This window comes from Callithrix jacchus, chromosome 15 (assembly GCF_049354715.1).
Source record: "Callithrix jacchus isolate 240 chromosome 15, calJac240_pri, whole genome shotgun sequence".
Lineage (NCBI taxonomy): Eukaryota > Metazoa > Chordata > Mammalia > Primates > Cebidae > Callithrix > Callithrix jacchus.
The window spans coordinates 39,100,028-39,125,519 of NC_133516.1; the positions used below are offsets into that span (position 1 = coordinate 39,100,028).

Below are 25,492 nucleotides of genomic sequence, written 5' to 3' on the forward strand. Positions count from 1 at the left end.
GATTTTAAAGTTCTGATCACTTAGCAGACATGAGAAAAGAGGATTTGGGAGGGAAGAAGGAGAAGAGAGGGAAGAAGGGAAGATTCGTACTATCTATACAGTATAGATAGTGGGGGAGACTTGAAAGCAGAAATATAACTGCTTAGAGCTCTAATCCAAGACACCCACACATTAGAAGAAGCTGACATTTCTATTTGTTTTTAGCAGGTAAATAATAAGAAAAACACATCAACTCTTACCAATTTACAAAAAAAAAAAACTACATACAATCCCCAAAAAGCAAGATATGAGCTATTAGGAATCTTTCTATACCGAGGTCACATTTCTCATAGTTATAACTGAACCACATTCATAATGAGAATATTTGATAGGTTGGATAGTGATTCTGGGTGATCGGTAAATGTTTTCATTTATTGTTATTTAAGAATAAAAAAGGTAAGGAAAAGAAAATAAAAGAATGAGACTCTTTTTTCCAGACTTGTAGAAAGATGATGATGACAGAAGCAGGGAAGGAGCAAGCAGTTTCCAAAATGGGGCAAAATTGGTACCCACCCCACGTGGCTGGCAGCATCTATGCCTTGGGGCACCTGGCTGGCTCCTAGCTGTTTCTTACAGCCAGAAAATGCTAGTCACTAGCTGGAGACTGTGTCAAGCTAATTTGTGCCCATGAGCAATGTGCAAAGGGAATTCAGAATCAAAATATGGATGGGCCGCTGTTCAATGTGTGAGCCCCCTCATAGAAGTGGGGGGAGGGGCTGAGAAGAATGATATATCTTATAGGCTAAGAGCATCAAAAGGCAGAATTGTATTCCCAAAATAATATAAATGCTACACACAAAGGGATAATAATTTCTAATGTTAATACTCCATCATTGTTTATTATAATCATCTTAGGTCCTAAAAAGTTTGAGCAAAAACTTATTTTGGGGAGCAGTGTATAATATCCATCCTTACTCTCCCTAAAACTCAAAATTTGTTGAGAGAATATTTACTTGGTTTTATCCATATGATGGGCATCAGGTCAAACAGAAGTTTGGGATATTGTTCAGCAAGCAATCCACTGTAAAGAGAAATGGACAGAGATTATTAGAAATAACTTACGGAATTTGCTTCTAAGAACAGATTGCTATTTACATATTGGCTTTTACCAGAAGAAAGGACTAGAGACATAGAGGAAACGAAATGTAAAAAAAAAAAGAAAATGAAAAAAAATTGAGAGAAACAAAAGAAAACTCTGGAAAGGCAAATGGTAAACAGTGGACACACTCAATGTCAGTCCATTTTTAATGACCATCCATGAGGCAGATGCTATCACATTTGACCCTGACAATGATCCTGTCCCCATTCCTATTCCTATTTCACAGATACAAATTGGAGGCTTGGAGACACTGCGCATTCTTCTTCCTTTTTTTGAGATGGAGTTTCTCTCTTGTTACCCAGGCTGGAGTGCAATGGCGTGATCTCGGCTCACCGCAACCTCCGCCTCCTGGGTTCAGGCAATTCTCCCACCTCAGCCTCCTGAGTAGCTGGGATTACAGGCACGTGCCACCATGCCCAGCTAATTTTTTATATTTTTAGTAGAGACAGGGTTTCACCATGTTGACCAGGATGGTCTTGATCTCTTGACCTCGTGATCCACCCACCTCGGCCTCCCAAAGTGCTGGGATTACAGGCGTGAGCCACCGCGCCCAGCCCGCGCATTCTTCTTAGTTACACAGCTCCTATAGGCCAGCATCAGGATTCAAACAGATCTGCCTATCTAGAAAATCTGGTTCCTTTTCACTATGCTGCATTGTTTATTAGTTGGAAGAAATGAAGATGGGAAGAAAAGGAAGAAAAAATGAATATATACACAAGGTAAAGTAAGTTAAGAAAAACAGCAGTAAAGAGATGAAAACAAAAGCGACTGAAATAATGAAATGAACTTACGTGCAGTTGACTCTCCTCATAACACTGTCTTAGAATTAGCTCTGCAGAACTATCTTATTGCCCCCTCTTACATGATTTTTCCTACTCAGTCTTTAATGCTCCCTTGGGACTCTGACCCTGGAGATAGAGGATTATGCCTATAAATGGATTGTTAAGGCCAGGGCTCCAAGGGGAAACTTTCTCTCCTCTCCTACCCCATATATTTTATTTCTTTTTTATTTTTTTTAATTATACTTTAAATTCTGGGGTACATGTGCTGATTGTGCAAGATTGTTACATAGATATACACATCCCCATTTATTTTAAAAAGGAATAGTATGGCATAATTTCCTGAATGAAGCTGGAAATTCATTATTTACTGTAAATATTTATTTATTATTCCATCAAAAGGCAAGAAAATGTTTCCCATTCACTAGCAGAAAGGAGAACTTCATTATAACTAACTGTGTTTAAAAGTGAGGTGGCCCTACACATTACAAAACAGAAAGCAACTGCTATAAAACGGAATAAGCAGGAAAATAATTTCGGCTAACTTTTCTACTGTTAAGACTACTGAAATACTGACAAAAATTATTCAGGACCTAAAAACAATAACTCATCAGTTGCCCCAGCTTGACTAATGATTTATGTGAGAATTCTGATATTATTTATTACTTGCCTTAGAAGAGGCTTTGTTTTTTAAAGCAGCAGATTGCTTATCTATGATTCAGCTACAAATGAAGAAGTCCTTGCAGGTGGAACCACTGACCTTTCTCTGTCCCAGCGTGCACCATCAAGATATAATCCGTGGATATAAACACCATCTTCTGGCGATGTATCAGATGTGTCAGATGGGATAACCTGAAGGGAGTGGGACACAGTGGCAATGATCCTCTCAGACAACTTGATCTCATAAAGAACATATTAGCTAAATATTCAGAACATATTCAGGGAAACTCTATTATATAATAGCTTATAAATAATACATTTTGTCAGACATAATTTGTAAAAAAGTATATTATTGTTTTACTGACCATGGGTTCTTTTTGAAGTATTTTATCAAATTTTATTGTACCTCATAATAATTTTTGCAGCTTTGGATTATTTAAATCAAATATTGTAATATATAAAAGTTCTATCTTAGGGATAGCAAGACAGATATTCTTCATACAAAAAGAAGAAAGTAAAAATGCTTACAATGGGTTATAATATATAAACTCGGCTTAAATACATGATTTAATGTAATGATATACTGTTGACTTTAAGGAATTAGTGTACCTCAAATTCGTATCCTAGCAAATCAATAGGGGTAGTATATTTTCTGGCATAATTCTGCATAGCTCCAGTTAAAAAGGCCTGGGTGAAAAAGAAACCTGACAGCCAAAACACACAAGGTTTTCCTGAATTATACCAGTCCTGTAAAGGGAAATCAAAACACATTATGTCAGTTTTTAAATTTATACAAGTGCCACCTGATGTACAATTTCTGATTCTGGTTTTTGTGTATGTTGCCCACACTTTCCAACACGAGGCCCTCTTCCCTGACGTCAAAAACACAGCCTATCTTGGCCCTCCCATGTCTTTCCTTTTCTAGTTACTCTTCTTGGAAAACTCAAAACAGTTTGAGCATTAACCTGAATGAAACATAGTTTGAAAGAGTCAAATCTTCTTCAAAAGCCAAATGTAAATTTGATGCTTTATTATATCATCCCACTCAAAAGCAACCATCGTTAGACATCTTACACATTGTCTAATTATAGGCCTCATTTGTTGATACCAATTCCTTAACCCTATGTATATACATATATATATTTTTTTTTTTTTAGATGTAATTTCACACTGTTACCCAGGCTATAGTGCAGTGGCACCATCTTAGCTCATTACAATCTCTGCCTCCCGTGTTTTAGCAATTCTCCTGCCTCAGCCTTCATGTACCACCATTCCTGGCTAATTTTTGTATTTTAAGTAGACACGGGGTTTCAGCATGTTGGTCAGGCTGTTCGGAACTACCGACTTCAAGTGATCTGCCCACCTCGGCCTCCCAAAGTGCTGAGATTACAGGTGTAAGCCACTGTGCCTGACCCCCAGTTTCTTAACCTTCTTAAACCCCTTGTCTCTGTGTCCACTACCCTCACTCCAGTTCATCTATTCATTGTTTTCTTTCTGTACCAGCATGTGTTGTCTTCTTGCTTCTTCCCTTTCCGCTCAATACATCCAGAAAAATGCCCCCAGAATATAACTCACTGTGCATAGTTTCAATCAGATGTAGCATCTTGCATAATTCTTAGTGACCTACCAAATTGTTCAGTGACCCACAAAATTAAAGTTTAATCTCTTGGTCTCCTATTCAAGATATTTCACATAAAACAAACCAGGCCAGGCACAGTGGCTCACACCTGTAAGCTCAGCACTTTGGGAGGCTGAGGTGTGTGGATGACAAGGTCAGGAGATCGAGACCATCTGGATAACACAGTGAAACCCTGTCTCTATTAAAAATACAAAAAATTGGGCCAGGCGCGGTGGCTCACGCCTGTAATCCCAGCACTTTGGGAGGCCGAGGCAGGTGGATCACGAGGTCAAGAGATCAAGACCATCCTGGTCAACATGGTGAAACTCCATCTCTACTAAAAATACAAAAAATTAGCTGGGCATGGTGGCATGTGCCTGTAATCCCAGCTACTCAGGAGGCTGAGGCAGGAGAATTGCCTGAACCCAGGAGTTGGAGGTAGTGGTGAGCCAAGATCGCACCATTGCACTCCAGCCTGGGTAACAAGAGTGAAACTTCGTCTAAAAATAAACAAATAAATATAAAAAATTAGCTGGGCATGGTGGCACATGCCTGTCCCAGCCTCTCAGGAGGCTGAGGCAGGAGAATCGCTTGAACCTGTGAGATGGAGGTTGCAGTAAGCTGAGATCACGCCACTGCACTCCAGCCTGGGTGACAGAGCGAGACTCCATCTCAAAAAACAAGCAAAGCAAAAATATAGATACTTCACAATCTGGCCCCAAGTTGTATTTTCAGTTCTATTATATCTCTTTTACGTCCTTTCAAGCATCTTGCATTCTAATCTGGACTGGACTAAAAAGACTGGACTATTTGCTGTTGTTCTCTTTGTGCCGGGTAGACACTTGTTTTCCTGCCTATCTTAAAGCGATACTACCCTTCTCAGTCCAAGCACATCTGGTGGTAGAACTCTACCTAGCTTCCCAGGGTAGGCTGGTGATTCTCGCCTGGCCAGTCATACTTCAGCCACAGTGACTGACTGAGAAATAGACATGTGACCCAATCAAAGCCAGAGATGCAGAAACTCTTGCTGGGACTTTTGGGGAAGAGACTCACTCTCAGCTCCTTGAAGATGTGTGGATGTGAGGCCAGAGCTGCTGTTGCTATCTTGCTACCATCAGATGAGAACTCAACAAGGAATAGAGTTTACGGGAAGGGAATGGAGACAACAGACGAAGTACAAGAAGCCAGGACAAGATATCCATATTTGCACCCTGGTCAAATGTTACCTGAAGCCACTTGGCTCCTGGACTTTTCAGTTACATGAGGGAACAAACTTTATTTTTGCTTATGTCTGAATTTTTGTTGCTTATAATGAAATCAACCCAAAGTGATACAGTGCCTTTTATCCCACAAGCTACATAGCTATTTCCTTTTCCTTTCTTTGCAGTATCAAAACCATTCATTCTTTAAATCCAGCTTAAATGCTATTTCATCCATGAAACAATCTCTGCTTTCTTGTGCCATAAGAATTATTTCCCTTTTTTGAAAGCCCAGAGCATTTTACCTGTTGGTCTTTTATGGAATATCTCTTACTATAGTGTACTGATTTTTCTTTAGATACATGGCTTGTCTCCCTGTGACCTACTAGCAGCTTGAAGGCAGGACTTACGTTGTAATTATCTTTTTATCACAGAACATGCAACAAGGTGCTTTAAATAAAATGAGGTCTCAAGTCATATTTATGAAATGAACAGATGAATCAATGAAATGATTTTTGCCTCTGAGCAGGCAGTACACTATGGGAAGAGCCAGCTTTGCTCCCTAGGGGAAGAGAACAAACTGCTGCTGGAGGTGCTGAAACAGTACAAACTCTCAGGTCAAGAAGACGCAGAGAAGAGATGAGTCTGATAAGGGCAAAACCAGGCAGAATGAGCACCAAGCACACAAAGGCTGTAAAGACTCGCAAGGCTCCATGTGAAGTTTGAGGTGGTTTTTTCCAATTCTGTGAAGAAAGTCAATGGTAGCTTTATGGGGATAGCACTGGGGGAAGACTAACATTAGGAGAAATACCTAATGTTAGCGGGATGGATGGAGCAAACCACCATGGCACGTGTATACTTATATAACAAACCTGCACATTCTGCACATGTACCCCAGAACTTAAAGTATATTAAAAAAAAAAAAAGACCCACAAGCCAATCATTTAGAAAACTTGCTCACCCATGGCTTCCTTTATCCAAGAGTGTCATTAGTGTCTGTGGTCAGCTATTTATACTATCTCTTAATTAGCTACCATTTACTGAGTGCTTAGTACATGCCAGCAGGATATGGCTGATCTATCAGATTGGCAAAACATTTAAAGGGTAGGAGAAATTCTGCTCTACATTCTTACAAGCACTAGTGATTTTATGATTAGCTTATGCAATGAAACAAATAAAGCTTTTGCACAATAAAAAGGCAAGTGAACACTGAAAGATCATATTACCTCTGTGAATTTAAAAAAATTGGGGGGAATTCTCCCCATCCCATACTCCTGCATAAACATCAACCATAGAATGGGGGCAGGTAGTTGGGAAGGAAAAGCAGTGTTCTGTCTGATGTTTATGCTGGGGGAAGGGTAGGGGGTATTCAAAATACTCATCTTTTGCCTGGTTTTCTGAGATAAGAGGCACTGATTTAAAGACAATGGCCAATTATTGATAAACTCAAGCCTCTGGCCTATAATCCCAGTGCTTTGGAAGGCCAAGGTGGGAGGATTGCTTGAGATCAGGAGCAAGGGACCAGCCTGGGGTACTTGGTGAGACTCCATCTCTACAAAAAATAAAATTAGCCCAGTGTGGTGGTACATGCCTGTAGTCCCAACTATTCAAGAGGATCCCAGGAGTTTGAGATTACAGTGAGCTAAAATCACACCACTGCACTCCAACCTGGATGACAGAGCAAGACCCTGTCTCTCAAAAAAAAAAAAAAAAAACACAAAAAGACAAAAAAAATCCAAGCCTCCAGATTTTTTGACTTACTATCAGAATTAAAATCACAAGACAACTTTAAATTGTGGTCTTACAGAACCACAAACTTAGAATCTTGGTCTCAGAGAACCACAAACTTAGAATTTTCAAAAATATAAATGTCACATATTACATGGGTTTGGATGAAGTATAATTTCCATTCAGTACTTTGAAATGTGTATATTTTTCCATATTCTAAAATTTTCATCAGATTACCATGAAGCTACTAATCACATTTCATTCAACTCAGAGACATTCAAGTGACCACAGCCAGTAACTAATATCTCCCCAATTAACCAAAAAAAAAAATTTTATACATGTATCACATTCTCTCTCTCTCTCTCTCTCTCTCTCTCTTACACTTTTACCTGTAAAAAGTTCAGCCGGGCTAGAAAATCTGTGATGTAACTTCCTAGGGGCTTAAGACTTGGGTATGATCGTTTGGCCCATATTTCCGGAACCTTTCCAATAAGCAAGTTACCGGAGAGCGCCTCCAATGCAGAATCCATCACAACCACACCCTTAATAGCTTTTTCAAGGTCTCGTAAAGTGTTACGTATAGTTATAATTAAACTGCAATAAAAGAAATTATGTCATCAACATATATATGATGGTATCAACATACAGTCTTTCCAGAAGAACAGCAGGAATTTCATTTCCAGGTTTATGAGACTGCTTCCCAAAATGTGTCACCTCCCATGAGGTGGTACGTGAGGTAATGTTAAGTGATATATGTATGAACATTTTTCATTTTAATCATTACATATATATTTTAAAATATAGAAAGTAATACAACTACCATATCAAAATTTTTGCTTTCTGGCTATTTTTGCTTAGGACCTGGCTAGTTTAAGCAGAGAACGATTTAAGGAGAAATATTAGGTAAATAGCATTTTAGGCAGCATGCAAATATGAAAAAGCTATGATGATGTGCAATGGCTGAAACTAAGGAAACGCTGCATTAAAACACAAACTGCATATTCACTTATACACTTGCAAACACTTTACTTCCACTTAGGCCCAAATTGCTAAGAACACTGTAAGTATAATATACTTGTAGTGAGAGTTTTTTTGTTTTTTTTGTTTTTTTTTTTTGAGATAAGGTGTCGCTCAGGCTGGAGTGCAGTGGTGAGATCTTGGCTCACTGCAGCCTCTGCCTCCTGTAGTGAGTTTTTAGGCTAGAAGCCTGAGCAGCTGAGAGATAGTGTGTTATTATATATACATAAATATAACCTTTGTATAAGAAATGCTGAATTAACTAAGGCATCAGGTGTTTTAATATATTTTATTTTAATATGTCAACCAGCCTGGACACTATAATAAATTTCAAAGTACTATAGACAATTCATAACCTTTTCTTATAGCCATTACTGGATAATAAGAAAAAAAATTCATAACCTAAACAATTCTCCATTCCTTAAGCCAATATTAAATTACAGAAAATTCAATAACAAATTTAAAACACATCATTTGTTAGTTATCCTGGGGTACCTAATCAACCCAGATTGGTTGAATTGTACTCAGTAAGGAAAAGGAGGGGTATGTGTGTCAGGTGACAGAAAAATGACAAAAGATGTGACTACACATAGGTCTAGCTGACATTTATTCTGTCTCTAATTCCTAAGAATAGTTAACAAATGGATAAGAAGTTATGATTAATGAATATTTTTAACCAGTAAGAACAGATCTCTCTTTCATCATTGTTTTTACATTTTAAAAGATATTCTCTCTTCTGAGACAGATTCAGGAGGTAACCATCCAAAGTTGGTACTTTTTTTTTTAATAGGGTCTCATTGTGTCACTCAGGCTGGAGTGCAGTGACACAATCTCTGCTCACTACAGCCTCCATCTCGCCAGCTCAAGCAATTCTCTCACCTCAGCCTCCCGAGTAGCTGCAGCTACAGGGCATGTGTCACTACACTTGGATAATTTTTAAATTTTTGTTGAGGGGGTTCTGCCATGTTTCCAAAGCTGGAATTTCTGGGCTCAAGCAATCCTCCTGCCTCAGCCTCCCAAAGTGTTGGGATTACAGTATGAGTCACTGTGCCTGGCTGGAACTTTTTTTTTTTTCAGATTGAGTCTTGTTCTGTTGCCCAGGCTAGAGTACAGTGGCATGATCTCAGCTCACTGCAACCTCCGCCTCCTGTGTTCAAGCAATTCTTCTGCCTCAGCTCCTGAGTACCTGAGATTACAGGCGCCTGCCACCATGCCCAGCTAATTTTTGTATTTTTAGTAGAGACAGGGTTTCACCATATTGGCCAGGCTGGTCTTGAACTCCTGACCTTGTGATCTGCCCACCTGGGCCTCCCAGAGTGTTGAGATTAGAGGTGTAAGCCACTGCACCTGGCCTGGAACTTTTTAAAAGGGGGAAATTCCAATGAAATGATAGGATGTAATAGTCTTCTTGGGTCAATATCATTGTGTGTTTTTATCAACTTTGGATAGTTGCCTTCTGAATCACATGATATAGCCTTACTTGTTAAATCTTTCCATTTCTTGTACTAACACAGTATTCATGCTTTCTTCATATCTCACGGGATACTTCTGTAGTGCTGTTTCAATGTCGAAATCACTAGGGAGCTAAAAGAATAGATTTTGAAGATCACAAATTACTCTCAGAATGGATAATTAGCTTCATTCAGCTATGATATAATAATGGCTAACACTAGGGTGTATATGTACATCAGCTCTTCTGTATGAACTAACGTGGATATGTACATTAATGTACGTAAGTCGTACATTAGCTTATCCACAGTTACTAAGAACTTGCTATGTGTCAGGCATTTTACAAACTACTTTAAATTCATGATCTCTTTAATGTTCTCAAAAAAACTTAAAATACTGGTAGTATTGAAGCAGCAGCTTCTCCACTCCTTCTGGAATCTCCCCCTGGTTCAGCCTGCCTGCCTCCACCATGTCCCTCAGGGTGACCCAGAAGTCCTACAAAGTGTTCACCTCTGGCCCCCGGGACTTCAGCAGCCACTCCTACATGAGTGGGCCCAGTGCCCACATCAGCTCCTTGAGTTCTGCTTCCAAGTGGGCAGCAGCAGCTTCCCGGGGTGGCCTGGGCAGAGGCTATGGTGGGGCCAGTGGCATAGGAGGCATCTCTGCCGTCATGGTCAACCAGAGCCTGCTCAGCCCCCTTAACCTGGAGGTGGACCCCAACATAGAGGCCGTGCACACCCAGGAGAAGGAACAGATCAAGGCCCTCAACAACAAGTTTGCCTCCTCCATCGACAAGGTGTGGTTCCTGGAGCAGCAGAACAAGATGCTGGAGACCAAGTGGAGCCTCCTGCAGCTGCATAAGACAGCTTGAAGCAGCATGGACAACAGGTACCAGAGCTACATCAACAACCTGAGGCGGCAGCTGGAGACTCTGGGCCAGGAGAAGCTGAAGCTGGAGGCGGAGTTTGGTAACATGCAGGGGCTGACGGAGGACTTCAAGAACAAGGACAAGGATGAGATCAATAAGTGTACAGAGATGGAGAATGAATTTGTCCTCATCAAGAAGGATGTGGATGAAGCTGACATGAACAAGGCGGAGCTGGAGTCTCGCCTGGAAGGGCTGACTGGCGAGATCCACTTCCTCAGTCAGCTGTATGAAGAGGAGATCCGAGAGCTGCAGTCTCCGATCTCAGACACGTCTGTGGTGCTATCCATGGACTACAGCTGCTCCCTGGACATGGACTCATCGCTGAGATCCAGGCACAGTATGAGGAGATCGCCAACCGCAGCCGGGCTGAGGCCGAGACCATGTACCAGATCAAGTATGAGGAGCTGCAGATGCAGGCTGGGAAGCATGGGAATGACCTGCGGCGTACAAAGACTGAGATCTCTGAGATGAACTGGAACATCAGCCGGCTCCAGGCTCAGATTGAGGGCCTCAAAGGCCAGAGGGCTTCCCTGGGGGCTGGCATCACAGATGCCAAGCAGCGCAGGGAGCTGACCGTTAAGGATGCCAATGCCAAGTTGTCCAAGCTGGAAGCTGCCCTGCAGCGAGCCAAGCAGGACATGGCATGGCAGCTGCATGAGTACCAGGAGCTAGTGAATGTCAAGCCAGCCCTGGACATTGAGATCGCCACCTACAGGAAGCTGCTGGAAGGCGAGGAGAGCCGGCTGGAGTTTGGGATGCAGAACATGAGTATCCATACGAAGACTACCAGCGGCTATGCAGGTGGTCTCAGCTCAGCCTATGGGGGGCTCACAAGCCCAGGCCTCAGCTACAGCCTAGACTCCAGCTTTGGCTCTGGCGCAGGCTCCAGCTCCTTCAGCCGCACCAGCTCCACCAGGGCCGTGGTTGTGAAGAAGATCCGCAATGGGAGACTGGTGTCCGAGTCCTCTGATGTCCTGCCCAAGTGAACAGCTGCAGCAGTCCCTCCCAGCCAGCCCCTCCTGCAGCTGCTCCAGGGCTCAGGAGGGAGGCCCCTGTGCAGGGAAGCCCAGGGAACAGAGACCCACTGAGGCTCAGCCCTAGCCCTCAGCCCACCCGTGGGGGAGTTTACTGCCTGGGGACCCCCCTTGCCCATGCCTCCGGCTGCAAAACAATTCAATTACTTTTTTTTATTGTCCAAAATAAAACCTCAGCTAACTCAGCCAAAAAAGAAATTGGTACTATTATTACCATTTAACAGATTTAGAGACTAATGCTTAGAGAGGCAACGTTCTTGCTCAAGATCATAATGCTGATACATGGCGTTTTCAGATTGTCATGGCAGTATCACTTCTATTTATATTATTGACAACATATTTTAAGCTAAACATTACCTTGTTGAGGATATCTTTGGTAATTTCTAACAGAATCTGGTCAGTACTTCCTGAGGCTCCTGTCTGTTTGGAGCCTCCCTGGGTGAGAAGCAAGGACTCGAAGAGCAGTTTTGTTTGTTGAAGATCCTTGGAGATGTCAACATTTTCATGTAATCCAAATATCTCAGGGTGTTGAGTAAATGGAAGTTTCTACCAGAAAAAAAATTAAACATGCATCATATTTTCCCTGAATACTGAAAGGGACGATCAGGACATGCTGCTCCAAAATATGCTACTTTGGCATAGGGATTATTTGAGCTGAAGGCAATTAAGAATCAACAGATACAGAAAGAGGTCTCTGACCTCCCCTTATCTGTCTAAAAGCAGGGCATCGATTTCTGTTTTTAACGTGGGGCATACATTTCTCTTCTTGTACGAGGATGAGGAGAATTACCCTTCTCATTGGAGACAGAACTGGCACTGAGATGAGACTGTGTAAACAGACCTCACTCAAAACAATGCTTATCTTCCACTAGTTTCTCCCATGTATTTCCTAATCACTTTCCCACAAAGTATTGCCCCTAGAGCCCCCAAGCCCTTTTATCTAGTCACATCTCTAGAATTTATCACCCTCTGTTAAAATGTTAAATGACCAAGTACAACTGCATTGTTCAGTTTCACTCCTTTTCTGCAAAGCCCCTGTGCACATAAAAATGTTAACAACAATACAAACTGTGTTGCCTTTTCTCCTGCTAATTTATTTTTTGTTAATTGATTGGCAGGCCCCAGGCACTGAACATAAGAGGGTAAAATTTTTCCTTTCCTACAATACATTAATTCATGACAGACATGTGCAGACCAAAAAGGGTTAAAAACCAGCATCAAATAACAGAATACTCAAACTTTTCTAATTTTCAGTAATCACTAGAAAAATGTTGTAAGTTGATTAAAACCGTAATACTTGTCCAAATCTATACATTAGAGAGTAACATTTCACCGTTTGCTGTTAGAAAAATCACACATTAATCTAACCTTATTTTCAACAACATCATTACCTTAATGAATTCAATGTAGTCCTCATAAGTGCCTTTAGGAGGTGCAGAATAGTTTCCACTCGGAGAAAACTTATAATGAGGATTTTCAACTATGTGCAGATTATAAAAGTCAGCCAGCATGGTTAATAGGAGACGTCTGTCCCAATCATCTGTCACTCTTCCTCCATAATTACACTCCCCAGTCAGGTAAGATATAGCTTCAAATGGAACTGTATCATATTCATTGATAAATAACTGAAGGGAAGGAAAAAAATGAAACAAGAAAAATCTTAAAGTCTTTCACTTCATTTCCATCTTAAGTATCTATCTATCTATCATCTATCTATCTAGGGGATTGAAAGAGTTATCATGAGTTGTCTTAGTTTTTTGTTGTTGTTTGTTTTTTGAGACAGAGTGAGACAGTCTCACTCTGTTGCTCAGGCTGGAGTACAGTGGCGTGATCTTAGCTCACTGCCACCTCTGCCTCCCAGGTTCTCCTGCCTGAGCCTCCCAAGTAGCTGAGATTCCAGGAGAGTGCCACCATGTCTGGCTAATTTTTTGTATTTTTAATAGAGATGGGGTTTCACCAGTTGGCCAGGCTGGTCTCAAACTCCTGACCTCAGGTGATCCACCTGCCTTGGCCTCCCTTGCTGGGATTATAGGTGTGAGCCACTGCACCTGGCCAATTATATTTTATCTTAAATTACTTTGCTTGTCTGTGCCTCTAATTTTTTCTGAAATAAAGACATATTGCTTCTGTAATGAAAGAAACATTTAATTAAAAAAAGATGACATGGAAATTACCAAGTATTTTTCATATGAATTTGGATAAACCTTGTTTTATCACACTGGCTATCAACTGGGGTTAATTTTTTCCCCTGGGGTACATTTGGCAATGTCTGGAGATAGACAGTCACAACTGCAGTGGGGAGTGGGGTGTTACGGGTATTACTGGCATCTTCTGGGTCGAGGCTTGGGCTGCTAGAAAATACACAGGAGAACTGCCCACAGCAAAGAACTATCTGGCCCCAAATGCCAATGGTGCCAAGGCTGAGAACCAGGTGCCTGGTTTAGGACACTTTTCACAATGTGATAAAAACAAAGCAATTTCAAACTTTAGTGCCAGAGCGTAAATCACACACTATGAGACAGTTCCACTGGTAAGCAATATGTATCATTTCTAGTGTCCTTACTACTGTTGTAATAGTCATAATAAAAACTACCATTTGCGTAGTTTTTATGTTGTATTATTCACCTCTCAATAACTCCGCAGAGTAGGAAACAGAGTCTGGAAAATGTGAAGTAATATGAAGGCCTGAATTTATTTTTTCCAGCTCCAGATCCCACACTTTTTCTAATATACAGGAATTTTTGATAGTATGTGTATTGGGATGGTATAAGTTATGGGTTAAGAACTTTTCTTGCCCCTGAAGTTTACCTAACAGTGTAGGAATTATAGCAGATATTATGTACAGTTGAGAAAAAATATTTCCAAATTCTTTATAACCAAGTTGAAAGAAGGCTTAATCCATCAAGACTCCCATGTTTTGAGGAGGAAGAGAAGCATCAAGAGATATGAAATGGGGACTGAGAAAGAGGGAAGGTCCTTATTTTGGGAAATGAATTATTTGCAAGAGGAAAACTTCTCCTTGTCTCCTCTTTAGGGGAAGGCAGGAATGTGTTCAACTGGGTCCCTTCCCTCCCCAAAACTAAAGGTGGAGACTTCATGAGAATTTAATGTTAAATTTGTGGCATATGCAAGAAGTAGAGACCAACAACTCATTCTCTGGCTGTCTATCCACTTAGCCATCAGTTTTCTGATTTGCCTTCTGGAGAGAAGCAGCCTGTGGGTATAAGCAGGTGCAGATGGCTTAAGGATTAATCCTCAATCATCTTTCCAATCTCTGAAGAAATGAAAGATGGATCCAGCCAATGCTGGCAGTTTTCATTGTTGGGGCTGGAAAAGTTGACGACATCAGAGGCTGGAGGCTGGACACTGGGGCTTGGCCAGAAGATGAATTCTCAGTTGACTGATTATATGCAGTAAGATGGTTTTGGCAAAATGTTCTCCAAGCTCGCACTATACCAACTAAATTGGTCTCAAAAAACCAATGTTGAAAATCAATATTTCATCAGGCAGTTACAATTCCATGAGCACCAATCTCAACAACTGTTACAAGGATTTTCAAATGGACATATTTATTCCAGTTAAGGTTTCTGTCCTGATATTTTTTAAAGCAACCATTTCTATACAAACTATGTGTTAACAATTTTTATTTTAAAGGTTGGTATAAATCTGATTAAATGCTTATAGCCTTACAAAAACTTACCTGACTGAAATATACTAGCACCTAATCAGACTTTGTCAATGTTTCTCTTTTCCCTTCATTAGGCCCTATTTCAAAAAGGCCCCTCAGAACAGCAAAAGAGCAGAAAAATATTAATATTCTGTAATTGGTGAAAGGCCAGCTACTCACTTTCCCAAGCTCCCTTACAGCTAAAGCCTATACCTCTCACCTGGGCTTGGCTACTCAGATGTATCCACCTTAAATTAAGTACGGGACTAGGGTACAAAGGAGCAAGAACAGGCTAGCTATGATGGCTCATGCCTGTAACCCAGCACTTTGGGAGGCCGAGGTGGGAGGATCGCTCGAGACCAGGAGTTTGAGACCAGCCTGGGCAATGTAGCAAGACCCTGTCTCTACAAAATAAATTAAAAAAAAAAAAACTTACAAGGGGCCAGGCACGGTGGCTCATGCCTATAATCTCAGCACTTTGGGAGGCTGAGGTGGGTGGATTGCCTGAGCTTACGAGTTTGAGACAAGCCTGGGTAATATGGCAAAACCCTATTTCTACTAAAAAACACACAAAAAAATTAGCACAAACTTGTAATCCCAGCTACTTGGGAGGCTGAGGCACAAGATCACTTGAACTGAGAGGTGCAGGTTGCAGTAAGCTGAGATCATGCGATCGCACTCCAGCTTGGGTGACAGAGTGAGACTGTCTCCAAAACAAACTTATCTGGGCATGGTGGCATGTGCCTGTTGTCCCAGCTACTCCAGAGGCTGAGGGAAAAGCATCGCTTGAGCCCAGGAGTTCAAGGCTGTAGTTAGCTATGATTGCAACACTGCACTCTAGCCTGGGCAACAGAGTGAGACCCCATCTCAAAAAAGAAAAATCAGTAACAGCAAGGCATCTCTTTGAAGTGGTCATGGCAGCAGAGGCCTGCAGTAGACTAGAGTCTGTGTGGCAGCCATGCAAGCTCTGGGGTCTAATACTCATCAAGGGTAGAGATGCTGCCTTACCAAACACAGAATGATTTTGGGTTTGACTCTGGATGCCTCTTCTCTGAGCCTGGTTCTCCGTCTGTCTTGGTGATACCCTGAGCTATCCAGTATCCTTTCAATGAATTATTTTTCTGCTTAGACAAGTTGTTTCTGTTGATTAATAGAGGCTTAATTGTAGAATTGACCCAGTGGAGGAAAGGAAAGGATAGTGAGGACATATATAAAGCCAACACTGACAATGGCACTGCAAAAAGACGAAGAACCAGGGTCCTTGATGACAACATTGTGATGTTTCTGAATTAACCAACCCTAGAGCTTGTCCTTCCTCTGCACCTCTTTATTATGCGGGATAAGTTTCATTGTGGTTTAAGCCAGTTTGAATCAGATTTCCCATTACTTGCAGCAGAAAGAATCCAGATGGAGACAGTGTTTCATAAGCCATAGTTAGTACTATCTACCCACCTATTAGTGCTGTTGGGAGAAGCGAATCAGTTATTCCAAGCAAAAGACTTGCCTAGGGCCTGATAAATAGGGATCCTTCATGAATGTTAATTTCTCGTTAATTTTACCTGCAGTTGTCGGACACTGATGCGCAAGTCTGATTCATTAAATCCGTACGGAATATTCCAACCAAGAGGACCAAATTTCTTTCTTTCTTGCACAAGGGCATGAAAAAAACAAACTCCAAACAGCAACTTCTCCCAGGCCTTTAAAAGTATACAACATTAACAGAAAATTCTGGTCAGAGTTCCATCAGTAAAATCAGAGGAAAAGATAAATGATCTTTCTCATGACCAGATTCTGTGATCAGGTATTGCTACAAACTTCTGTTTTTAAAAAATCCTATCTAAAATAATACTTACTATAAATAGTACTCATCTTATGATTTAATTCAAATATCCAAAGCTGGACAAACCACAGTAACGTTAAGCCTTGTTAACATGCAATAATGTTATCATTTTACCAAGGTATTAATTAATAATACTTTGGTATTACTCATATTTACAACTTCAATACTTAAATGTTATTCTATAAACTTGTTTGCATATGCTTGAGGCTGGAAGGGCAGGGGAATGATTAACCATTATGACATGAATAAATCCCAATACGTCATTCCTGACTTTGCAACTTTCCATTTGAAGATTATTTCTGAAACCATTGTTTATTTGATCTGCTTTGTGGCACCCTCATGTGTGTGATGTGTGCGCCACTGGGCTTCTCACAAAGTCTGTGTCAGTGCTCCAGAGGATGACTGCCCAACTCTTCAAGGTCCCCTCAAGTAAATGTCAAGTATGATACACAGCATGTATTTTAATTTAGAACATCTCAAACATAGCTCCAAATCCAGGGAAAATCCATTGAGCTATTTTCATATAATGCAGTAGACATTATTCTTTAATATTAAAATGCAAATATACTATGCTTTACTGAATAAATATGTTTTCAAAATGTTTTAAGTAAATCAAAGCATATTTTAAATATACTGGATGAATGCTGTGGTAAAACATTTCATAGGGGAAGAACATTTAGCAATAAGAACAATTACCTGATTTACATATATTCTCTACATATTTTTAAATAGTGGGTTTTCTTAAGGCAGGAACCATCCTTAAGGTTTTGGAAAACAGTATGATCGGATTTGTTTCTCTCTTTGGACTTTATTTAGACTGGGTTCCTCCAAAAATGGACCTTGAGAGAAAGACGAGGGTGATAGTGGGTGTGAGAGGTAATCCCAGGAAAAGAGGAAAGGGAAAGGGATACTGAGAAAGAGGAAAAGTTATTATCAGGAATACTGAAGTTGCTGCTGTGATGGGGACTCAGTTCTGCTGGGACAGGTGGTCCCTGAATAGTTGAAGGTTGTCCCTGGAGTTGATAATTTCTCCACATTTTTGGTCTGTGCTTATGTGTCTACAGGCCAAGAAGGCTCCTGTGGCATCAGAGGACTCTTGAGGACAGAAAACAGAATACTTGAGGCCAGCGTACTTGAGATAAAGTGCTGTAGCCTATGAAGAGTCTGAACTCACAAAGAACTATCTTCTACAGTTGTGGCTGAAATTAGACATGGACTGAAGAGCTGTGATAAAGGGCATTAGAGTAGTTTGCCACAGTCCCATTACCTAGTTCTTTTAAAAAGCTAGATATTCTTAAAAAAGCTTTTAAACATTAAAAAATATTTTCTTCAAAAATAACCCCTTCCTTTTTTTTTTCTTGCTTGTTTGTTTTTGACTAAGCCCAGGGGGCAGGAGGATGCTGCCTTCTCTGCCTAATGATGATACCACTGACCCACTATCAGTAAGGGTATGTATTTTAGTTTGTTTTCTATGACATGATGCAGTTTTGTGTTGACTCACTCAAACTCCTAAGCAAGGCATGTAAAGACTTCCAGTTTTGACCCAATGTTCCTTCCCATTCTTATTTCCTACCAATTTAGCCAAAATGAGCTTATTGCTCTTTCAACAACCTTGACATAATAGTTATACATATTAAACCTATTTCTTATGTCTACTTCGAATATCACTTCCTCCGTGAAGCATTTTTCAACTCAGCCAAGCAAATGACTGTTTCCGTTTGTGTGATTTACATGTTAATCAACATTTGTGTGATTAAATGTTAATCACATAAATGGAATGAGTCAGCAGTCCAGGGTACCAAATCCTACCTCCAACACTGGGCTGAGCTGTTATGACTGATATCATTTGCCTCTGTGTCCCCACCTAAATCTCATCTCAATTTGTAATCCCCACATATCAAGGGAGGGATCTGTAATCCCCTGGTATTGAGAGAGGAAGATGACTGGCTCATGGGGGGAAGTTTCCCCCATACTGTTCCTGTGACAGTGAGTTCTCACAAGAGCTGATGGTTTTTAAGTATTTGGAAGTTCTTTCGCCCTTCTCTCTCCTGCTGACTTTGAAGAAGATGCTTGCCTCCCCTTATACTTCTGCCATGATTGTAAGTTTCCTGAGGCTTCCCCAGCCATGTGGAATTGTGATCAATTAAACCTCTTTCCTTTGTAAATTACCGAGTCTTAGGTATTTCTTTATAGCAGTGTAAGAATGAACTAATTCAATGACTTCAATAAGTTATTTAAATCATTTGAGCCTCAGTTTCCTTATTTAACAAATAGGTGTATGAAAATGATACCTATATTACAGGGCTGTTACAAGGCTTGTATATTTAAACTACCTAAAATCTCCTGCTGGCCAGTAAATGTTTGTCCCTTTTCTCCCTTCCTTTCTTTGTCCTCCCTTACTTCATAACGCTATCATGGCTGTTGAGCCCGGTGGTTGCTAACCTCGTTGAACATGCAAGCTTTGTTTACATCATTTACATTTTAATAATTTTTATTTTACTGTGGTAAAACATTTAACATGAAATCTACCCTCTTAAATTTTTAAGTATACAATACAGTATTGTTAACTATAAGGAGAATATTGTACAGCTAATCTCTAGAATTTATTCATCTTGCATAATTGAGACCTTATTCCCATTAATTAATAACTCCCTATTCCCCACCCCCGCCACCCATCACAACCCTGAGTAACCACAATTCCATCTTCTGATTCTATGAGTTTGACTATTTTAGATACATTATTTAACTGGAATCATACAGCATTTCTTCTTCTGTGACTGGTTTAGTTCACTTAGGATTATATACTCAATTTTTATCCATATTGTCACATATGGCAGTATTTCCTTCTTTTCTAAGGCTGAATAATATTCTACCAATGGGCATTTAGGATGTTTCCACATACTGGCTATTGTGAATAGTGCTGCAATGAACATTGGCCTGCTAGTATCTCTTAGAGATTCTGATTTCAATTGTTTTAGATAAATACTCAGAAGTGAGACTGCGGGGTCATATGTTCTGTTTTTAATTTTTTGGAGAGTCTCCATACTGTTTTCCTTAATGGCTGCACCACTTTGCATTACCACCAACAGTATAAAAGGGCTCCAATTTTGTCCTTGCTAACACATTTTTTGTTTTTTGATAATAGCCATCCCAGAAGGTATGAGATGATATCTCACTGTGGTTTTGGTTTGCATTTCCCTGCTGACTAGTGACACTGAGCATTTTTTCCATATCTGTTGGCCATTTGTATGTCTTCTCTGGAGAAATGTCTATTCAAATCTTTAGCCTATTTTTAATCTGGTTCTTTTGTTGTTGTTGTTGTTGTATAGAGTTGTAGGTAGTTCCATATATATTTTGTAAATTAACCCCTTATCTAATATATGGTTTGCAAATAATTTCTCCCATTCCTTAGGTTGCCTTTTCACTTTGTTGATCATTTCCTCTGCTGTGCAGAAGCTTTTTAGTTTGATTTGATCCCACTTTGTTTTTGTGGCCTATGCTTTTGGTGTCATATCTATGAAATTATTGTCAAGATCAATGTCATGAAGCTTTCCAAGTTTTCTTCCATAAGTTTTACAGTTTCAAATCTTACATTTAAGTCTTTGATCCATTTTGAGTTTATTTTTGTGTATGGTGTAAGATAAGAGTTAAATTTCATTCTTTTGTATGTGGATATGCAGTTTTCTCAATACCATTTGTTGAAGAGACTGTACTATCCCCATTGTATATTCTTGGCACCTTTGTTAAAGATCAGTTGACCTTATATGTATAGATTGATTTCTGGGCTCTTCATTCTTTTTCACTGGTCTATATGTCTGACTTTATGTTAGTACAGGTTGAACATCCTAGATTAAAAAACCCAAAATCCAAAATGCTCCGAAATCCAAAGCTTTTTGAGTACCAACATGATGCTTAAAGGAAATGCTCATTAAAGCATTTCAGATTTTGTATTTTTGTATTTGGAATGCTTAACGGGTAAGTACAATGCAAATATTCCAAAATAAAAAAATCCCAAGCATTCCAGATAAGGAATACTTAACCTGTACCGTATTGTTTTAATCAACATAGCTTTGTAATATATTTTGAACTCAGGAAGTATGATGCCTCTAGTTGTGTTTTTTCTCAACACGGATTTACCCACTTAAGATCTTTAGTGGTTCTATATGAATTTTAGAGCTTTTTTTTCTATTTCTAAAAAAAAAAAGTCATTGGGATTTTGATAGGGATTGCTAAATTAAATATGTAGATTGCTTTGGTTAGTTTGCACATTTTAATAATATTAAGTCTTCCAATCCATGAACATGGGATATTTTTTCATGTTTGTGCCTTCTTTAATTTATTGCATCAATGTTTTGTAGTTTTCAGTGTATACATCTTTCACCTCCTCTGTTGAATTTATTCCTAAGTATTTTATTGTTTTTGGTACTATTATAAATGGGATTGTTTTCCTAATTTCCATTTCAGATAGTTTGTTTTTGGTGTATAGAAATGGAACTGATGTTTATATGTTGATTTTATACACTACAACTTTACTGAATTCATTGATTAGCTCTAACAGGGTTTTCTTGTGTGGAGTTTTGTGATTTTCTATATACAAGATCACATCATCTGCAAATAAGGACAGTTTTCCTCCTTCTGCTCTGATTTGGATGCCTCCTGTTTGTTTTTCTTGCCTTATTGTTCTGACTAGGACTTCCAGTCTGTGTTGAACAGAAGTAGAAGGAGTGGGTATCCATGCCTTGTTTCTGGTCTCACAGGAGAAACTTTCAGTTTTTCCATGGTTGAGTATAAGTTGTCATATTTTCATAATGGCTTTTATTATGCTGAGGTAATTTTCTTCTATTCCTCATTTGTTGAGAGTTTTGTTTGCTTCTGAGACAGAGTCTTGTTCTGTTGCCCAGGCTGGAGTGCAGCAGCACCATCTCAGCTCACTGCAACCTCCACCTCATGGGCTCAAGCAATTCTCCTGCCTCAGCCTCCCAAGTAACTGGGATTACAACCACATGTTACCACGCCTGGCATTTTAAAAAAATTATTATTTTTAGTAGAGATGGGGATTCACCATGTTGGCTAGGCTGGTCTCAAACTCCTGACCTCAAGTGATCCTCCTACCTCAGCCTCCCAAAGTGCCAGGATTACAGGCATGAGCCACTGTGCCTGGCTGAGAGATTTTATTATAAACAAGTATTAAATTTTGTTGGATGCTTTTTCTGCATCCAGTGAGATAATCATGTGATTTTCATCCTTCATTCTGTTAATGCGTATCACATTAATTTATTTTTACAAGTTGAATCATTTTTGCATCCTAGGGGATAAATGCCACTTGGCCATGGTGTATGTATGATAAGCTATATTTATGCTTTTTCTTGACTCTTACTTCAAATTTAGTGAATGAGAATTCCAGAAGCAGGGCACTGACATCTGTAGCTTTAACAAGTCCCCCATGTTTGTGGGGATTGTGGTTGAGCTTGCCTTCCATAGGTTTCCTTTAACTAGAATGTCGGCTCCATAGAGACAGGCCTATCGTCTCAGCCCAAACTCTCCTTAAACTGATAAGCAACTTCAGCGAAGTCTCAGGATACAAAATCAATGTGCAGAAATCACAAGCATTCCTATACACCAATAACAGACAGAGAGCCAAATCAAGAGCGAACTCCCATTCACAATTGCTACAAGAAGAATAAAATACCTAGGAATACAACTAACAAAAGAGGTAAAGGACCTCTTTAAGGAGAACTACAAACCACTGCGCAGGGGAGTAAGAGAAGACACAAACAGATGGAAAAACATTCCATGCTCATGGTTAGGAAGAATCAATTTTATAAAAATGGCCATACTGCCCAAAATAATTTATAGATTTAATGCTATCCCCATGAAACTACCAATGACCTTCTTCACAGAACTGGAAAAAACCACTTTAAACTTCATGTGGAACCAAAAAGGAGCCCACATAGCCAAGACAATCCTAAGCAAAAAGAACAAAGCTGGTAGAATCATGCTGCTGGACTTCAAGCTGTACTACAAAGCAACAGTAATCAAAACAGCATGGTACTGTTATCAAAACAGACATAGACCAATGGAACAGAACAGAGGCCTCTGGAGCAACACCACACATCTACAACCATCTGATCTTTGACAAACCTGACAAAAACAAGCAATGGGGAAAGGATCCCCTGTTTAATAAATGGTCTTGGGAAAATTGGCTAGCAATGTACAGAAAGCAGAAACTGGATACCTTCCTGACACCTTACACTAAAATTAACTCCAGATGGATTAAGGACTTAAACATAAAACCTAACACCATAAAAACTCTAGAAGAAAACCTAGGCAAAACCATTCAGTACATAGGAGTAGGCAAGGATTTCATGACTAAAACACCAAAAGCATTGGCAACAAAAGCTAAAATAGACAAATGGGATCTAGTTAAACTTTAGAGCCTCTGTACAGCAAAAGAAACAATCATTAGAGCAAACTCGCAACCAACAGCATAGGAAAAAATTTTTGCAATCTACCCATCAGACAAAGGGCTAAAATCCAGAATCTGCAAAGAACTAAAACAGATTTACAAGAAACAAACAAACCCATCCAAAAGTGGGCGAAAGATATGAACAGACACTTTTCAAAAGAAGACATATTTTAAGGCAACAAACGTATGAAAAAATGCTCATCATCACTGGTCATCCAAGAAATGCAAATCAAAACCACATTGAGATACCATCTCACAGCAGTTAGAATGGCGATCATTAAAAAATCTAGAGACAACAGATGTTTTAGAGGATGTGGAGAAGTAGCATCACTTTTACACTGTTGGTGGGTGTGTAAATTAATTCAACCATTATGGAAGACAGTGTGGCAATTCCTCAAGGATCTAGAAATAGAAATTCCACTTGACCCAGCAATCCCATTACTGGGTATATACCCAAAGGACTATAAATTGTTCTATTATAAAGACACATGCACACACATGTTCATGAGACACTGTTTACAATAGCAAAGGCCTGGAATCAACCCAAGTGCCCATCAATGATAGACTGGACAAAGAAAATGTGGCACATATACACCATGGAATACCATGCATCCATAAAAAATGAGTTTGTATCCTTTATAGGGACATGGATGAACCTGGAAACTATCATTCTCAGCAAACTGACACAAGAACAGAAAATCAAACACAGCATGTTCTCACTCATAGGCAGGCAATGAACAATGAGAACACTTGGACACAAAGAGGGGAGCGTCTCACACTGGGGTCCATTGGTGGGGGCTATGGGAGGGTTAGTGGGAGGAAGGGTGCAGGAAGGATAACATGGGAAGAAATGTCGGGTATAGGTGATGGGGGGATGGTGGCAACAAACCACCTTGCCATGAATGTACCTATGCAACAATCTTGCATGATCTGCACATGTACCCCAGAATCTAAAACACAATAAATAAAATTTTTAAAATGCTACCAAAAAAGAAAGTTCTGAAAGATGAATATTACCAGTTCCTTTCCACGGCATCCCTTGAAAAAGTCAGGATCAGAAACTGGATCACTGAGATATGATTGAAGGAGATTCAGCCGAAGACCCGTGGGAGGTTCATTAGTCATTTTTACTCCATTCTGTAGAATTGTTACTGGGAACTAAGACAAAATAAATGGAGAGTATTATACAAGATAGCAAGCGGAAGCTCTAAAAGTGCATAGACCAGTGGATTAAAAAATAGGTATAATGGAGGACTCCAGAAATATTTTAAAAACCTCTTAAGGTTATGCATCTAAAGCTTGATTAAGATATACAGATAGCTGGCTGGGTGTGGTGGCTCATGCCTGAAATCCCAGCACTTTGGGAGGCTGAGGCAGGTGGATCACCTGAGGTCAGGTGTTCAAGACCAGCCTGGCCGACATGGTGAAACCCCATCTCTACTAAAAATAAAAAAATCAGCCGAGCATGGTGGCATACACCTGTAAACCCAGCTACTAGGGAGGCTGAGGCAGGAGAATCACTTGAACCCAGGAGGCGAAGGTTGCAGTGAGCTGAGATTGTGCCACTGCACTCCAGCCTGGGAGACGGAGTGAGACTCCATCTCAAAACAAATAAGATATACAGATAGTTAAGTAAATGTATGGAATTCTATAGGAAATAAACATACTTTCGGAGATGGATAGCTCGTCAGCCAAAGTCTAAAGGATGAGTTACAGGTTTCAGAGGTAAAATCTTCACATATTTTTTCCAACATGGGCATCCAGGAGACTGCAAGGTGACAATTCTGTAGGCACACCCAAGTTCCTTCTTCTATTGCTGCTTTAATCATTTTTGTCGCAATTGGTCCTTGTCCCTGTCCCAGTGAAATAGCTTGAAACTTATTTCCTGACATAGATTTATCATTTGCAAATTTCAGCAGGCCTATGAGAGGCACAAAAAATTGTCACACTGCTTACTCTAGAATTATAA

General features: G+C 39.9%; 1 protein-coding gene across 11 annotated transcripts in view; it reads right to left on the reverse strand.

The window, feature by feature from the left end:
- DNAH12 (dynein axonemal heavy chain 12) overlaps window positions 1-25,492 on the reverse strand; it is a 346,345-nt gene that overhangs the window by 51,802 nt on the left and 269,051 nt on the right. For 8 of the 11 annotated variants that reach the window (XM_078351228.1, XM_078351230.1, XM_078351232.1 and 5 more), the window contains 10 exons: window positions 25,191-25,444; window positions 24,541-24,681; window positions 16,777-16,914; window positions 12,942-13,175; window positions 11,908-12,096; window positions 9,620-9,723; window positions 7,512-7,716; window positions 3,187-3,324; window positions 2,678-2,769; window positions 993-1,060 (listed from right to left, as the gene is read on the reverse strand). In XM_078351228.1, coding sequence (XP_078207354.1) covers window positions 993-1,060; window positions 2,678-2,769; window positions 3,187-3,324; window positions 7,512-7,716; window positions 9,620-9,723; window positions 11,908-12,096; window positions 12,942-13,175; window positions 16,777-16,914; window positions 24,541-24,681; window positions 25,191-25,444 — 1,563 coding nt within the window. Of the gene's footprint in view, window positions 1-992; window positions 1,061-1,929; window positions 2,047-2,677; window positions 2,770-3,186; window positions 3,325-7,511; window positions 7,717-9,619; window positions 9,724-11,907; window positions 12,097-12,941; window positions 13,176-16,776; window positions 16,915-17,740; window positions 17,897-24,540; window positions 24,682-25,190; window positions 25,445-25,492 lie in introns of those variants that run through there. The other 3 variants (XM_078351237.1, XM_078351236.1, XM_078351238.1) reach the window with 3 other exon arrangements.